This window comes from Podarcis cretensis (assembly GCF_951804945.1).
Source record: "Podarcis cretensis genome assembly, chromosome: 2".
Classification (NCBI taxonomy): Eukaryota; Metazoa; Chordata; class Lepidosauria; order Squamata; family Lacertidae; genus Podarcis; species Podarcis cretensis.
In genome coordinates this window covers 41,788,460-41,806,349 of record NC_137171.1, presented here as the reverse complement: position 1 = coordinate 41,806,349, position 17,890 = coordinate 41,788,460, and the positions used below count along the sequence as shown (strand labels likewise).

General features: G+C 48.6%; 1 protein-coding gene and 1 long non-coding RNA gene across 4 annotated transcripts in view; both read left to right on the top strand.

Moving 5' to 3' along the window:
- LOC307210430 overlaps positions 1-17,890 on the top strand; it is a 344,426-nt gene that overhangs the window by 188,527 nt on the left and 138,009 nt on the right. The window lies entirely within an intron of this gene.
- PIRT (phosphoinositide interacting regulator of transient receptor potential channels) lies at positions 8,097-16,699 on the top strand. 3 transcript variants are annotated; one of them, XM_079965827.1, is made up of 3 exons: positions 8,112-8,311; positions 13,936-14,006; positions 15,722-16,699. In XM_079965827.1, the coding sequence occupies exon 3, from the start codon at positions 15,756-15,758 to the stop codon at positions 16,176-16,178; it is 423 nt and encodes a 140-aa protein (XP_079821953.1). In that variant the 5' UTR covers positions 8,112-8,311; positions 13,936-14,006; positions 15,722-15,755; the 3' UTR covers positions 16,179-16,699. The 3 variants fall into 3 exon arrangements, with proteins under 3 accessions (XP_079821955.1, XP_079821953.1, XP_079821954.1); XM_079965828.1 differs by lacking the exon at positions 8,112-8,311 and adding an exon at positions 11,893-12,171; XM_079965829.1 differs by lacking the exon at positions 13,936-14,006 and having other exon boundaries at positions 8,097-8,311.

Below are 17,890 nucleotides of genomic sequence, written 5' to 3'. Positions count from 1 at the left end.
GTTAGAAGGGGACAGAGGAGCCAGTGGAGACCCCAATCTTGCATGCCTGAGAAGCGGGTTAAGCTTTCCAGAAACACTTTGGGATTCAGAATTCTGGTTATCGTGCCATTTGGTTTGATCCTCAGCTTCTCATTTGATGCATTTGGCTGCAAATGTTGCAAGGCCACAGTCACACTGTGCAGAGGGGTTGGGTGCAGGCCTCCCTGAGGGATATTCCAGGCCCCTTCTTCGAATTCTCCACTCAGCTGCTCTGCTTCCTGGGTGTTCCTCACAGGCCCAGTTACACAGGGAAAATTCCACCCAACCCACACCCAGTACAACCATTGTTTTGTTCAGTTACTTACCACTAGGTGACAGCAGCACTCTAAAACCAGTCTTAAGAAGAGGCGATATATGTCCTTCTCGGAGAATTCTGGGTAATGCAGTTTGTTTAGAGTTGCTCAGAATTCTAACTCTGTGAGCTGTAAACTACAGCGCCCATAATTCTTTGAGGGGGAAATGTGTTCTGAATGTGCTTTAAAGGTAAAGGTAAAGGTACCCCTGACCATTAGGTCCAGTCATGACCGACTCTGGGGTTGCGGCGCTCATCTCGCTCTATGGGCCGAGGGAGCCGGCGTTTGTCCGCAGACAGCTTCCGGGTCATGTGGCCAGCATGACTAAGCCACTTCTGGCGAACCAGAGCAGCGCACGGAAACGCCATTTACCTTCCCACCGGAGCGGTTCCTATTTATCTACTTGCACTTTGACGTGCTTTCGAACTGCTAGGTTGGCAGGAGCAGGGACCGAGCAACGGGAGCTCACCCTGTTGCGGGGATTCGAACCGCCGACCTTCTGATTGGCAAGTCCTAGGCTCAGTGGTTTAACCCACCTAAATACTAAGTGACAGAGCCGAATCTGATTGTCATGTTCTGGGTGGTGGCCTTGCAGATTTCTGGATGTGAATGGGGCTACTTCACAAGGCATGTGAGAGATAAGTTGCCCCCCCCCATGGATTGCCTCCATGTAGTTTCCCAGAGTCAAGACAACCAGGGGAGGCAAGTCCATTATGTGGGGTATCTCGACCTCCCTCAGCCAGCCGCTGCCTGACTGCCTGCCCTTTTGCTTCCAACTGGTTCCAGAGGGTAACAGTGACTGTCATTTTCTTCCTCCTTCTTCTCAGTGTTTCCCCTTGTAGAATTCAGTGGGGGGGGGGGGAGGCTAGACAGAGTTGGCTTCCTGTCTCATTGGCTCAGGCTCCACCTGTTGTTTGGCTCCCTGCCTTTCGCCCAACCAGCCCCCCTCGGGCACCAGCCACCACAGCAGACAACTGCTTCTAATGTGGAAAGGACCCATTGGGGCAAATCTGATCCATGTGGTGAGAGCTCTAAAGAGCATGCAGCTCTGCTTGGAGTAGCCATGATGTGGAGGGATGGCCAGAGCCTCCCATGTCTAGGTCCCTTTCTGTGTGGTGCTGCTTGGAGGCTGTATGTATTTCTGCAGTCTCTGGGATCAGAGACGGTGTGGGCTCACTCACAGTTCTTCTTGTGCCGTGCCTAGAAAGAAGTTTTCCCCTTGTGCCCCTCCTTTCCAAGGGAAAGCCCACTCTTTAGGGATAGACCAGAACAAATGTCAATCCGAGGAAAACCTGAATTGCCATTTGCTCTGACTGAGCACTAAAGAGTGTTTTTCTCCAGGGAAAAACAGCAGGACAAGAGGACGTATGGATAGGCCCTGTGCCCCTGTATCCCAGCTGTTGTTGTTGTTGTTTAGTCGTTTAGTCGTGTCCGACTCTTCATGACCCCATGGACCAGAGAACGCCAGGCACTCCTGTCCTCCACTGCCCTCCGCAGCTTGGTCAGACTCATGCTGGTAACCTCGAAAATACTATCCAACCATCTCGTCCTCTGTCGCCCCCTTCTCCTTGTGCCCTCCATCTTTCCCAACATCAGGGTTTTCTCCAGGGAGTCTTCTCTTCTCATGAGGTGGCCAAAGTACTGGAGCCTCAGCTTCACAATCTGTCCTTCCAGTGAGCACTCAGGGCTGATTTCCTTCAGAATGGAGAGGTTTGATCTTCTTGCAGTCCATGGGACTCTCAAGAGTCTCCTCCAGCACCATAATTCAAAAGCATCAATTCTTCGGCGATCAGCCTTCTTTATGGTCCAGCTCTCACTTCCATACATCACTACTGGGAAAACCATAGCTTTAACTATACGGACCTTTGTTGGCAAGGTGATGTCTCTACTTCTCAAGATGCTGTCTAGGCCTGTCATTGCCCTTCTCCCAAGAAGCAGGCGTCTTTTAATTTCGTGGCTGCTGTCACCATCTGCAGTGATCATGGAGCCCAAGAAAGTAAAATCTCTCACTGCCTCCATTTCTTCCCCTTCTATTTGCCAGGAGGTGATGGGACCAGTAGCCATGATCTTCGTTTTTTTGATGTTGAGCTTCAGACCATATTTTGCACTCTCCTCTTTCACCCTCAATAAAAGGTTCTTTAATTCCTCCTCACTTTCTGCCATCAAGGTTGTGTCATCTGCATATCTGAGGTTGTTGATATTTCCGCTTTCATTTCCCAGAACCATATATTTGACCACTGTGGTAAAAAAGATCCTGGATTAGATGTATGCTTGATACGATCCAGTAGGCCTCATCATATGTGTTACATGCCATTCCCAATCTCCGCAGCAGTGTGAGTTTCTAGGGAGTTCCTGGTGCTTATCCAGGATCCCTATTTCGTTTTGGAAATGAGGCACAGAGGGGACTGTGGTGTCTTTATGATATATGGTTTATATGCAGATAGATACAACCCGAGCCTATGATAGAGGGGTCCCCCAACATTATACTCCAAGAGGATCTTGTCTCTCCATAAGCACAGCAATGGAACCAAACAGATACCAGTCATTTTCTCTGCCTCCTACTCTCTGCTTGTCACATAACATCCTCCTCCCAGCTTCTAACCCATAGTGCTGTATCTGTGGAATGAAAGGGGCCCCACCCCATTGTCACTCCACAGAGTTCCCCTTTGATCCACTGTTGTGCTAACGGCTCATTGCCCCACAGGCTCACGCCTCTTAGGAAATTAGTCTGAGTTGATTAGTTTCCAACACAGGTAGATTGCAGGGGATTAGTGAGGTGTCTTTAGGAAGCTTGTCTAGCTAAATTAGTTCTTTCACACATGTTAATTCCGGAGAATTAAAAGCATCTAACATACAGCTTACCACACACAGGTCTAGCAACCAGTTTTAAAACACCAACCTTAATTAAATTCTAACACTAACCTGATCCAGAATTTAAAGTGTCTTGCACCCACAGATTCATCACAGTACATTGACCATGATAAGAGTCCATCCTTGGGCCCTGCTCAGGTGATGACATGAACCCTAGGCCCATAAAGCAAACAGGTCTGTACCCATGAGACCACTCTTAAAGGAGGCAACAGTCCGTCAAGTGTGTTCACTGGGGCTATTTATAGCAGCCACAGTGAAGGACTATCTAAACTTGCCTTCAACAACCTGATGCTCTCCAGATGTTTTGGACTACAACTCCCATCATCCCCAGATAGAATAGTTGGCAAAGGCTGAGGTATATCTTTTCCCAGAGAAACAACATTCCAAATATTATCTGTCCCCCTCTTCTTCTCATAAACCGATCTCCTCTTTGTGAAAATACATCTGCTTTTCTTGTAGATACCTGCGCACACTACTGCATTACAACCTGCTGCCTGTGGGAAAAGGCCTACAAACCTTTGCAGCATTTCCGTCAGAGAGCTCACTCCTCACACCTCCGCATTTCCAGCCAGTTTCCCCAGGGAAAGTCCGCTCCTCACCACCGAATTGGAGCAAACGTCTACTGGGTTTCCCTCAGATTGTCGTTTGCTCTGATTCAGCAGTAAAGCAGGTGGGAAAAGCAGAAAACAGCTCAGACTCGTGCCTAGAAAGTATGGGATGAGAGGAAAACAGCTCACACCCATGCTTCTAGGCACGGAACAAGCGTAATGAGCCCTAAGTCAAAAGAAGAGATCTTAGAGAAACTGGCTGCATTTAGCCTACAAGAAAGAGCAAAGAGCATTGGATAGATCTAGGGGCCGTGATACAAGGTAAAGGACCCCTGACCATTAGGTCCAGTCGCGAACGACTCTGGCTTTATTGGCCGAGGGAGTCGGCGTACAGCTTCCGGGTCATGTGACCAGCATGACTAAGCCCCTTCTGGCAAACCAGAGCAGCGCACAGAAACGCCGTTTACCTTCTCACCAGAGTGGATGCTATTTATCTACTTGCACTTTGACGTGCTTTAAAACTGCTAGGTTGGCAGGAGCTGGGACCGAGCAACAGGAGCTCACCCCGTCGGGATTCAAACTGTCGACCTTCCGATTGGCAAGCCCTAGGCTCAGTGGTTCAGACCACAGCACCACCCACGTCATGATAGTTGATGCTTAATGGGACGGATGGCGTGGAAGGCAAGAGAGCAGCAGTGACTTTGTTTGTGGGGGGCAGTATTTGTGTTTTTTAATTTGCTGTGAGGATATTTTCTATTGTAAGTGGTACAGAAACAGTCTTAAATAAAAATAGATAAATTAAATAATCCCCCTATCATCTCTATCCCAATTAATACCATTCCTCGTATAGCCTTCTCTGTAAAACCCAAATGTTGCAGGGAATAACGATAACACTTTGCTCCTCAAAATATGTGGCTGTATTCAAAGCTAATCACTCATGAGAATCCTTGGAACTGTAGCTTACACTTACACTTACAGCTATAACTCCCATCACCCTTAACAAACTACAACTGCCATGGTTCTTTCAACATGTCTGTGTGCCTTAAGTGTATGGTGTTGCAACAGATGGCCCAAATGCATCCATCTTCTTTCAAATACTCCCTAAGCCAGTAGTTTTCAACCAGTGTGCTGTGGCACTCTTGGGTACATTGAATGATGGTCAGGGTTGCTGTGGGCAACACTGGCCTCTGTCCCTCTTTCCTTCCTTCCCTCCCTCCTCTGATGTCCTCTCATGGCTCTGCCTCCCAAAGGCTTGCACAGCTGTTTGTTGCAGCAGCCCTGGCTACAAGCTCCCCAGGTGAATGGTGCTTCTGGGGCTGGCCGGAGGGTGCTTCCCAGGCCCCTGTGGAGCAGTGGGAGGAGGCACCTCTCTTTGGGTCAGAGGGGGCAGCTCAGAGACCAGGGATGGCAGCTGCCCAGAGCACTCCCAAGGAGAGGAGAGAAGAGAGGAGGCTGAGAGGACACTCCACAAGGGAGGGTATTCGAAAAAGGGTGAGGGGCTGCCAGCTCTACAGGCAAGGGGTGACATAACTGGGCTCCTGGGCCCCACAGAGGTGCCGCAGAAAGAATGTAGTTGGCCAAGGGAGCTGTAAACCCCAAAAGGATGAAAACCTCTGCCCTAAGCAGTCCTCTTAGTAACCTGTCATTACTGGACGAGATAAATGAGATAAATCTATAAAGTTCAATAGAAGTTGCAATGTAGCTCCTCGCTTGATACTGAGAGTTATAGCAGGTATCCGATTCATCACGGTGTTCCATTGCACCCGAAGCAGTTTAGTCATGCTGGCCACATGACCATGAAAGCTGACTGTGGACAAACACCGTCTCCCTCAGCCTAAAGCGAGATGAGTGCCACACCCCATAGCTACCTTTGACTGGACTTAACCGTCCAGGGGTCCTTTACCTTTACCTTTATATCAAGAATCTATACATTTTCCCTTTCTTGGTGTCCTGGCCCTCTCCAGCCAAGAAAGGCACACTTTTGACCCTGCAGAGCAGTTGCAGCAGTAGACCCTGCAGAGCAGTTGCAGCAGTAGAGAGACGCTGCTGCTCTGCCCACTTATATATGCTCTCCTAATGGGTTGCATGCCTGTAATCTGAGACTTCTCCTGCATGGAATGTGCCACTGCTCTTACCACTTCAAGCCCCTCCTTGTTCTAGGACAGGGGTAGGCAACCTAAGGCCCGTGGGCCAGATGCGACCCAATCGCCTTCTCAATCCAGCCCACAGACGGTCCGGGAGTCAGCGTGTTTTTACATGAGTAGAATGTGTCCTTTTATTTAAAATGCATCTCTGGGTTATTTGTGGGGCATAGGAATTAGTTCATTCCCCTCCCCCCCCAAAAAAATATAGTCCGGCCCACCAAATGGTCTGAGGGACGGTGGACTGGCCCACGACTGAAGAAGTTTGCTGACCCCTGTTCTAGGAGACAGTGGGGCAGGGAAAAGAGAGGCGTCTACTGACCTGTCTTCTTCTCCCACATCTGGCATGCCTTTCTCCATCTCGGACTACCCTGACTCTCCCTCCTCCCCTGGCTCCTTCCTTGCGTCCAACCCCATAAATCACTGGTCCCCTCTCCTGGTTTATTCTCCTGGTCTCCTGCCCCCCACACTTCAGAGTCCTGCCAGTCCCTCACACTCAGCAAATAGTAGCTCTGGCTGTGTGTAGTGGGTCGCACTGGGGGAATTAGTGCCCCACTTTGTCATGATCCTCTCACAAATGACACTCCCCCCCCCCCCGCTGCTTTTAGCAACAACAACAAAAAGTGTCTGAATATGCATTCAGTCACCTCTGGCATCAAGTCTAATTTGTCCCTTGCTTGAGAAGCAATGAGTTTAAATTTCAGGCAAATGGCTACAAGAATAGATCGGAAAAAGGTCGCCTAAGAGGATATCATGTTCCCATCTCTTGATCGTAAGATGAATTTGATACATCATGAAATTGTCCCCAAAGTTTGTGGAAGACCAACACAACTAGCCATATAACTTTTCTGTGCACTGCTGGAAGAGCAGAGAAGAATTACATTTGTTACCGGCTTGCCTTATGGCAGGAGGTAATTAGTCATATTCATCTGCTTCTGTATCCAGTTTGTAGCGGGATATTATATTATATTATATTGGCCAACTTTCCAATAAATTGGATGCTCAGGAAACAGGAGGCAGCTGGCTTTCCACACATAAGTGGTGCCTAAAGTGCATCTGTTCTGAAGTGGGAAGCAGAAGTTATTGGTACCTGGGCGAGTGAGCTGTTAACATGTAGAGGGATCCTGGAAGAGTTTGAATGCATTTGGCAATGTTTCTTCACATATTTTGGCCCACAGGGCTTACTGCAAGAAACAAGGTGTTGGTACATTAGCTTTCCCTCCTTTTTTTATATCTCCACCCCTACTGATTCTATTAATAACAAAAAAAGGAAAGAAAGGGTTTATTCAGACGTTAACTGAAGTGGGCCAACTGCATTTGGCATGTTATGGGATAGCTCTGGAGGGTGCAATGAAGCTTGCATAGCTTTTACCCTAAAAGTGAGGCAACCAGCCTCCAGATGTTGTTGGACTTCAGCTCTCATGGATCCTGTCCATTATCCACGCTGTCTGGGACTGATGGGAGTTGCAGTCCAACTACACTTGGAGAGCTGCAGGTTCTTCACTCCTACCCGAAAATTGCTAGGGAACTTCAGGCCTGAGGCCCAAATGTGGTCCTACAAGTCTCGCCTGACTTCATCCCTTTCTGACTCTGCTCTGCCCCCAAATGTTTTTGCCTGCCAGGAATGTGTCCTTAAACTCTGATAAGGCATCTTTCCTGTCTGGACAGAGAACACAGATGGTCCTCTGGCCCCTCCTGGTCCTAGCATGTGGGGATGCACCCCTTGGCCCGAAAAAGATTCCTCACCCTTGTCCTGAAAGATGGCTTGTAAATACATCAGATCAATACAAAAATATTAGAGATGGACATAATTGCTTGGTTTTGTTCCAGATAAGTTTCACTGAACTGAATTTCTTTCGATGCCACTGAACCTATCCATATTCCTTTAGCTTCAAAACACTAGTTATTGGACCCAGGTATGTGAAACAGGTACAAAGTTGGAAAATTGCCTATTTGGTGAAAGCCACAGATTAGAATACATGCAAGGAAGGGGAGAATGGGGGTTCACATTCAATGATCCTGAATTGTCAGAACCACTCCCCACCCACATATTACTGATGCTCCTTCTCTTGCCCAACCTGTTCTGGCACCACAATCCACTCCTGCCCTTCCTTTGTACTGCATCCATGGCCCATGCAGCTGTTGTCTGCTAAACAAAAGCAGCTCATCCTGTAGACTCATCCCATGTGCTGGAGCTTTGGCCAGTGAAGGGTTAAGGCAAGCCATTGGCTGCTGAGTGAGTGAGCTCATCTGAGCTGGAACATGCTCCAGGTTTTATGAGCCACTCAATGCAGATGATATCAGAGGGGGGTTATCTGAGCCTGGAAGCTAAGCTACTTAGGGAAATCGCAACATCCACTTAGGACACATTCCATGCCTTAGCAGAGCAGCAAGCCAACTGCAGGGAGCCTCTGGTCATGTAAGTAGAAATACTTTCTCTGTTGGAACTGGGTGCCTGGGCTCTTTCTGTGGCAGGGAGCTGGAGGGTGGGGGGGTACCCTGGATCCCAGAGGCTGAGCTTTGCATCCCAAGCTCTGAATTTTCAGCACCCAACAGGAGCTGGTGGTGCCTCCCGCCTCAGAATAGATCTCCGCTGGGCGGTTTCTTTCACATTTGCCTGGAGCTAAATAAATGGACCTTGAAGTTGGCATAATAGTCACTCCCTGCACAGGCTGAAAGAGGCTGGGAATGCAATAAACAGGTCTGAGTCCCACCCATATTCTCTCTGGCAAAAATGCTGATAATCAGAGGCAAAACCTTTTGCGCACTGGAGCGGCCACCCCACATAAAAAGGACTCGTGATGGGAGCTGGGAACTTGTGAAGTTTCCCCAGGAAAGGCATGAGCACTTTTTCTTGAGGCACCTGGAAAAGGGAGTCTGGCAGACTGGCCACGTAGCCTACCTTTGTGTCTCTCAGCAGATGTGTGGGGACTGCGTGGATCTGGGGGCCAGAGGGAGGGAGAAAACCAGCACAGAACTATAGATCTGACTTGCACAGGTTGTGTGTGTGTGTGTGTGTGTGTGTGTGTGTGTGTGTGTGGCAGCCCCGCTTCTGAGACGAGACTCAGATGCTCAATCCCCTGCCAGGCAAGAACTGCATAGTCAGGTTAATCCTGCCTGATGTAAATATCATCCTCTCGCAGCAGAGTGGAGTGAGATGCTGCATCCTGGGCTGGAGAGTGAGGAATAGTGCAGCTGCTGTCATGACGAGGGTAGATAGCTGCCTGAGCTCCAAGACTTGGGCACTCCCTGTTGGAAAGCCTTGGCTCCCATGATGGTGGTTCTGCAGGGGAAGGCTTCCAGATCATCCCGGTCTTGCTCAGGTCATCCTGGGTAGCTCTCACCTGCTTTCATCTCAGCCAATGGCTCTTTCCTTTGAACTCAGTGGAGCTGAGCTGCTACTTCCTTCATGCAGAGGAATATACAAAGCTGCCTGATGAGTCAGACTATCTTCTTCCCTGACTGGCAGCGACTCTTATGGTTTCCAGGCAGGGACCTCTCCCAGACCTACCTGGGAGATGTTGGCCGGGGTAGACCAGGAAAATCAGGTGCCAGGCCACACATGCCAGGAGAAGGGCATCCCTGTGATTGTTGCGCTGCCACTTGCCCACGTTTATTCACTTCCAATAAACGACTTAAAGCCATTTAACAATTTTAAAAATATCAACAATATAAATATAGAGCAATTTCACAAATCAAACAGTTTCAAATCCAAGGCAGATGCATTAGGAAACTTGGTCCTTCCTCGCTCTTTGGCTCTAGTTGTGGAGAAACCTACACAGGGCAGAAGGATGTCTGCGGATTTGACTTTCTGATTCCCAAAGGGGTGTGGAATTAGTGAGGGCGGATTCAGCCACTCCCCAGGTCCCCTCCCTCCACTTCTTACAGAAACCTCCCCTGGGGCACACTAAAAGTCGCACTAAAAGTCATCATCATTAGTCGCACTAAAAGCCAGCCGCACTAAAAGTCATCAGGATCAGGCCAGTATCAGGAGCCCCAGGCCACTAAGGGGACCCACAAACACACCATTTAGAAGGCTTGGGAGGGGGCACCAGGCATTCTCATCATGCAAAGGGTTTCTGGAAAGGTCAGAATGCTACAAGAGAGACTCTTGGTGCTTCCTGTCTCCCTAGGTGCTTATGAGATTGTGGAAGTGTAAAATGCCAAGCAGAAAGGGATGGAGGGAGGTTGAAACACAAGCCCACTTCATGTGGCTTGCCTCTCCCGCTCGCCACCAGTTAACGAAGCCAGTTTGCAGGCTTGCTTCCAGTCTCGAGGCAAGGTTTTGCATATTTCGCAGCTTTGCATTGCTGAAAAAAAGTCTAGCAAATAAATGCTGGGCCTGTGTGATTCAAGAGGCCTGCAATCCGAAACCTGAAAGGGGTTACGCTTCTCAATTGTCCAAGTGTCTGGGGCTCGGTTCAAGCCGTTCTCACACACATACCCAAGGCACAGTGCACACTTCTTCAACCACTGTAGCAGAGCTGGCAAGAACAATAGACTTCCCAGCAAGATGGCACTGGGCAGCCGACATCCACAAATTTGCCCACAAGATCTACCCAAAGGATCTAGGTAGGCATCCCCCAAAAGCTATAATCCAGTAGAAGGTGAGGCAGAGGCTTGTGCTGACCAGTAGAGGAGGAATCTTACTCTCAATTCTTTCCTGTTTCCTTCAAGAAACAGAAGGCAGATGGGAAGGGAGGTGTAGTGAGAACAGCTCCAGGAAGAAACCAGGATCAAAGAGAAGATCAAGGCAGGGCTGCACTGGCTGAGAGGAGGGTGGTGTGATCTTCCTGCCTGGCTTCCCTATGGGGAAACTGGCAGGAGAAGAAGTTGAGGCCCATTCACACTGGGATGGGGTGCAGCTAAGATGGGTCTCTTGCTTTTTGCATAATTTGTGTCCTTTGTTGCCCAACATACCGCTAGGAAAATGAGGTGAGAGTGGAGATTGAGACTGGACTATGCCAAGGGAGGCTAAGGGGAGAAAGGAAATCACTGGTGAAAGTCACAGTCCCATGTAAGTCAGGGATGAGGAACTTCTGGACCTCCATATGACGATGCTGGGCTAAAGCGCCCATCATCCTCTGACCACTGGCCAAGCTGCCTGGGCTTGGTGGGAGTTGGAATCCAACAACATCTGGAGGACCATGGGTTCCCCATCCCTGATATAAATGGATGTCTCTTATAATCTCATGGCTGGCACATCAAGTCCATACAACAAGGAGACCCCTTGTTTTTCAAGGTGGTCTGACACTTCTTGGTTGGTTATCAGACACCACATCAGCAACATGTAAAGAATAGGAGTGAATCACAAACCAACTCTTTGCAGATCCCCACAAAGGAAAAGGGAAATCGCTCGCAAGTACAACTGCCCAGGGCACTCTAAGGGCTGGCTGTCGAACTACATGTGTAATGTAAAGGCATGTTAGCAACTTGGGACCAGTTTACCTGTGAAATTGCCTCACCCCAAATGTGCCCACTTGACCACTTTGATCAGTGCAATTGTGTGTGCGCACAGGGTGTGTGTTTGTGTGATCAGTCTCCTGCTGATAAAAACCAACCTTGCCAGACTCTTTGCATAACCGTTTTGCATGGCACTGAACAACTCATACTCTACAATGATACTGAATTAATGAGGGCAGAGGGAACTGGCGCCAGGCTACTTAAATGAAAAAAGATCAACTCCAGTCAGAATTGTGTGCTCTAGTCCCCTTGAATTATGTTTTTTTTTCTCCCTACTCTTCCTAAGTTCCCTCTCGGTGTGTTTCATTCTAGTTCCTCAAGACAAACAAAGAAAAAGGGCTGCAAATTGTGGATATTTACTTATTTGAGGATTTGTTATCCTGCCCTTTCAGAGCACCTAACTTAGCGAAAACATTAAAACAGGAGTTGGGGGATAAAAGACAGCACAATATGGTATAAAACGCGAACAGCAGACAGACCAATAAGCCAAAATATGTCTGTGATATGTGGGAGGACTTCTCTTACGTAGAATGGACAATGGAGGGATCTCCTGTTCATAAGCAGGGAATGTCCAGGAAATGGAATATTTTGCAGTGCAAATACAGGCTCAATAGAACAAAAAGTACAATGCACATCAACCGGACTGAACAGATCCTTTGTGTTCCTGGTCCACAGAAACACACTTCAAAACACCAGCTCCCTGTTAAAGCCGTCGTCATCATCTAAGTTCCTATCATGGTTTCTCATTCCCTTAGCCTGTATAATCATCTTAATTATATCACGGACATTGTGTGTGCCCTGGCAGAAGAGCAGCAGGTGGGGGGGGTGCAGTGATGGGGAAGAATCCCTTGGGCATTTTTGAGGAGGTCCTCCCTTTCGTTCTCTTGCCGAGTTGTGTGGTTCCATACGCAAAATATATTTAAATAACATTTCCCACCACCAGTGCCAAAAGAATCCCGCTACTATAATTCCACCCTTTGCACAGCTATGATTTCCAGCAGCCTTGACAAATCCCAGTTCCCAGGATTTTTGGAGGGAAATGCATATTTAAATTGCTTTGAATGTGTGATGTGTAAGCAGTGTGTGTCTCCCTCGGTTTCTCAAGGCACAAAGCAGCCACCTGGCGAGCTGCACCATTAAAGTGAAACAGACCCAGGTGTGGCTGTTATGTCAGCAAAGCCATGCAAAGCCCTGGCACCGCCTCTGGGTGGCAGCCATGAGTGGAACACCAGTGGACATATGGCTCTGGGGCAGGCTTGGGCGATCCCATTGTGACTGTCGGAGAAAGCCTTTCACCTGGCCTTCGTCCACCTGATGCCCTCCAGATGTTTCAACTGCAAATCTATCCAATCACTGCTCTATCCAGTCACTGCTGTTGCCTGTTTTGAGAATGCTGAACTTACCACTTCTCCCCCAGGAAACCTGGCCAGCTCCTCACAGCTTGCAATCTCAAGCAGGTCTGCTTGTCTTGGAAAATGGGAGCTCCCAGAGGCATCTATGATGATGATGATATAGGGGCTGCTGGGGCAATCTTTCATGTTCCAGGGTGTGGGGTACCTGCCAGGAGAGCAAAGAATGTTCTTGAGTGCTCTAAAGTGAGCATGTAAGTGCAGGTGGGGTGAAAAGGAGTGTGAAGATGCTGTATTCTGGTCCTCCTATGGCAGGGGTCAGCAAACTTAGCGCGCCCTGGGCCAGTGTCTCCAGCGCCGATCGCACGGTGGGCCAGAGGGCAGGGGAGCGCGTGCCCATATGCATGTTCACATACTATTTCCAGCGCACTTCTGGGTCAGAGGAGCACCAGGAATAGCTTGTGCTCCACGGGCCTCCATGGACCTCCTCCGATCCAGGTGTGCACCGGAAATAACACTTGCACATGTGCAAATAATGCTTGCGCATGCGCACAAGCTATTTCCGGTGCTCCTCCGACCCGGAAGTGGGCAACCGTGCAGCGCAGCGCTGGTAAGAGCAGGTGGCCACAGTGGGCGGCAGGGGTCACCGCGGGCCAGATAAACGAGTCCCTCAGGCCTTATCCGGCCCCCAGGCCTTCATCTGGGGACCCCTGTCCTATGGCATAGGAGACAGCTCCTAGGGGCTGAGGTCACTTTACTCCCTCCCCCAATAAAATATTTGAAGGGGCCAGCTCCCCACAGAAAGTTGATGGGCATTGCCATTCAAATGATGTGTGTTCACCACATATTGTGATTCATTATCTGGGATGGGACTTACTTACCCCCCCCCCCCAATTTTATTCATGTTGGCACTCCAGTCCTACTGTCACCATGCACCCCAGCCCACTGGGATGGGCAGCCCTCAGATGAATGAAAGACAGTACCCCTCATATCTAAGGGAGCTCACTGAGGAGAATCTCTTGCCCCCAACACCTGAAGCCAGCACCAGCTGGATGTAGCATTCTGTTTCCAGGGCAGGGCTGCTCAGAACTGCAGTTTTAGAAGATAGCGTGAAGTTGGCTTTGGCTGTGACTCACAATATCTACACAGCTATCAAGGAATGGATGGTGGAAGCTGTAACAACCCTCTGCTGCATATCAAGCTCCCTGTATGTGTTTCTATGTCTCCCCAGAAGCACAAAGAGGCCAGGAATTGAACTTCAGCCCAACAGTGACTTGACTAAGCCAACAATCCTTACCCATGGTGAGTTCATCTACAGCACCTACGCACCACTAACAAAAGAGATCGAAACTTTGCTTGGCAAAAGGCTAGCAGGAAAGAATTGGTTTCATGGGCTGCAGCAGGGATGGAGAACTTTTCTCAGCCCAAGGGCCACATACTCTTGTGATAAACCTTCTGGGGGCCACAGGCCAGTTGTGGGGTGTGTGGCCAAAGGCAAAAGTGGTCAGGGCAATGTACTTGATTCTTACCTTTGTATGTAGATGACAGCAATGCAAAAAACAGAGGTATCTGCGCACAAGAAAGGGCTTATCCACGCTTACCTTTCCTCCATGCTTTCCAGGTATGGTCTGCGCTTTAGAGCTCTGTGTCTAAGAGCTATTTTTTGCCCCAGAGCTTTTCCCACAAAAACTCACTCTTTACTGCTGACTCGGAGCAAAAAACAACCCACAGGAAGCCCAATTGGCAGTTGTTCTGATTCAGCAGTACAGTGCTACCTCGGATTACAGACGCTTCAGGTTACAGACTGTGCTAACCCAGAAATAATACCTTGGGTTAAGAACTTTGATTCAGGATGAGAATAGAAATCGTGGTCTGGCCGCTCGACGGCAGCGGGAGGCCCCATTAGCTAAAGTGGTACCTCAGGTTAAGAACAGTTTTAGGTTAAGAACGGACCTCCAGAACGAATTAAGTTCTTAACCCGAGGTACCACTGTAAACAGTGGGTTTTTCCTGGGGAAAGTGGTGAGACAAAACTAAAACTTCTCAGATTTGTGACTTGAAATCATGGGATGAACAAAAGTGCAAATGGGCCCTTAGTTTAATCCTGCCCGTAGTCTAGCAAATCAGTGTAGGTCAGATGCTCATGCTTCAATCTGATTTCATTGTAGCTGCTTCCAGGTGGGCGGTTCCTGGGTCTACTCCAGGGCTCTACCATTAGGCAGAGTGAGACGGCTGCCTCAGGTGGCATTTGACAATGCGCATGTCAAAATCCTGCCCTTTCAGAAAGCCAGAGGAATAGTGCTAAGGGCACTTACACTTGTGGAGATTGGGCTCAGTTTCCATCCTTCTAGAGGCAGGGGGGAAGTCAGCATTTTTTGCAGTCTCAGAAAAGACAGAAGAACCACAGAGGGGAAAGAAACAATCTTTGGTTTACAGCATCATGTAGATGCCTCATAAAAAGTGAGTGAATGAAGCGGGACAATTCCATGAGGATTTCTACGATAGCCAGCTAGTCATCTCTGTAAACAGTTTTGCTTCAGAATGTGATAAGATTTTCCCATCATTATCACAAGGGCTTTCCATTTAGGACTATGCAAATCTGGCTTCTGCTCCTAATTCTCAATGACAGGTTCTCCTTGACCCAGCTGGGAAGGAAAATAGTATGGTACCAGAAATGTGTTGAGTGGATTTCCACAGCGGGCTCACCACTTGAACTATGTATGTTTGTCGTCATAGGAACTGAGGCCAGAGCCCTTATTACCAAGAAAGGACATGTGGAAGCTCAGAACTAGTGAGGCTGACCTTCCCTCATGGTCTAAACTGGGCCTGTGACAGACACAATGAACATCCAGGCTCATGAGCCAGTCACACCCATTAGTTATGTAGATAAATCTTAGCCCAAGAGTTTGGGTGAGAGTGAAGCATACAACTATCCAAATAACCTGCTCCTTGGTCTATTGGTCTATTTCTCTCTCTCTCTCTCTCTCTCTCTCTCTCTCTCTCTCTCCCTCCCTCTAGGCCTTAACATCCTGAGTCTGCATAACAGGTAACCATGGAAACCCAGCCAAAAGAAACAGAGGAGGGAGAGAAGTCCCCTGAGTACAAAGACCTGCTGACCAGCCAAACAGCCAGCACCTTGTGCATCAGCTCGCGAAGTGAGTCCACCTGGAATGCTCCTCACCAGAACAAGTGGGACATTTACCACAAGCCCGTTATCGTCATCTCAGTGGGTGGAGCCGTGTTCCTCTTTGGAGTGGCTCTCACCAGCCTGACCTGCCTCACCGCAGACCAAAGAGGAGGCATGAACAACACGACCAAGGAGGTGTTCAAACTGTGTGGGCCAGCCTTCCTCTCGCTTGGCCTCATGCTGCTGGTCTGCGGGCTTGTCTGGATCCCCATCATCCGCAAAAAGCTGAGGCAGAAGCAGAAGTACCACATCCTCCAGAGCATCAAGTCCTTCTTCCTCAACCGCTGAAGGCAGCGCTCAAGATTCGGCCACTAGGTGAAGAGGACTGTGTCGCAGAGGACAGGGCTCTGCCTTTCTCTCCCTGGACCTACAAGGACAGATCAGCACCACCCTAAAGGGGAGTTCACTCCCATCCCCTCCTCTTCTTCCTGTGTGCAACAGATTTCTCCGTCCCCAAGCAGAGACACTGTTGGGTGACACTGCGTCCTTAGCCAGTGAATATATTCTCCAAGAGGATATCCATGCTGAGAGAGTGAAAACTGGCAGATCAGATCCCAGAACAGTGGATTTCTCACACTCATTATTGCTTGAAAGGATATACTATCTGTATCTTCAAGAGCCTGGTTTTCAGACTGTATTCACAAGAAAGTTGAGGCTTGTGCCATGACCCTCCACTGGGACTAATAACTGCCACAAGCTTTTGTGAGAAAGCAGATTGATATTTTTATTCCAACAGCTGGCTTTTGGGTTTTTTAAACAAAACCCAAACCCCTCTGCCTCAACCCCAATTAAAATGTTCAAGGAAAGAAGCCATTGTGCAAGCAAACAACTGTGTGTGAGTACAAATATTAATCGTGCAAAAGGCTCAGGCTCGGGGCAAGAGGGTAATGTATGAAGGGTCTCACAGGATCCAGGCTCCCAAATGCTCTCAAAATGAGGGGTTGTCATTGTAAAAATACTTTGAAAAAGAGGGGCATGGAGCTGTACTATCGTAGAGGAGATGGCAGACTGTTGTGTAAGAAAACGGGATCTGCCTAGAGATCTGTCACACTGTCTATGCCATGCTACTGTAGCTACTGTCTGTAACTGCTTTTCTTTTCTGTCCTGTTCCTCCTTTGTTCAGCGAAGCGCCTGAACAAAAGACCCTGGGCTCATCCGCACTTCCCTTTTGCTAGGCAGGGGGGCACTTTAAAGCACTGTGTCAGGTGCCTTCCCTTTTTGTCCCAGTGCTTTCCCTGAGAAAACCTACTCTTTAATGCTGAATTGGAACAAATGGCAATTCAGGTTCTCCATGGGTTGCCATTTGCTCCATTTCGGCAGTCAAGAGTGGGTTTTCACAGGGAAAGCACTGGGGCAAAACCAAACAAAACACAGAGACACAGTGCTTTAAAATCTATAAACACAGCACAAAAGGAAGTCTGGATGAGCCCCATGTTAGAATGCAAGTCCCCAAAATTATGTTGATGGTTGTAGACAAACACGGATGGACAGAAATATAGAATTCAAGGCAACTAGCCAGGATCAGGGACTTGCCAAGTATAGTGAATTATGTTTAAGGAACAATGTTTACAGTTATGAATGTGACATCAGCTTTTGAAAATATGAACACCTGGAGAGGTATATGGTATGGGTGTTCTGCACATATTTGCAAAATCACTGATATGCTGCCTTTGGGAACACAGCTCTCCCAAGGCAGTCTACAATATTACATTGCTGTTCATCCAGGAATCTACCCCTTGGTCAGGGAGAACAACTGACAACACTCCTGTGACCCAGTGAGAAGAATGTCTCATTGAAACTATGATCAAGCATGGTTTCTTGGTTCTGGAAGACTCTACTGCATGCCAAGGCCAGGCTCTGTGAGTTAGCAGTGCATTGGTCTTGGCAGGCAGGCAGGAAATTAAAAGTATTTGGGCTCCAGTTGGAAAATGTGAGTGGAAAGAGATCTGCTAGATCATGTACACATGTGCACTGGGGTTCTCTGAGAAACTGCTTTGAAG

Bases quoted from the DNA above. Each gene is read 5' to 3' on its own strand.
- PIRT (XM_079965829.1), top strand. From the start codon at position 15,756: ATGGAAACCCAGCCAAAAGAAACAGAGGAGGGAGAGAAGTCCCCTGAG.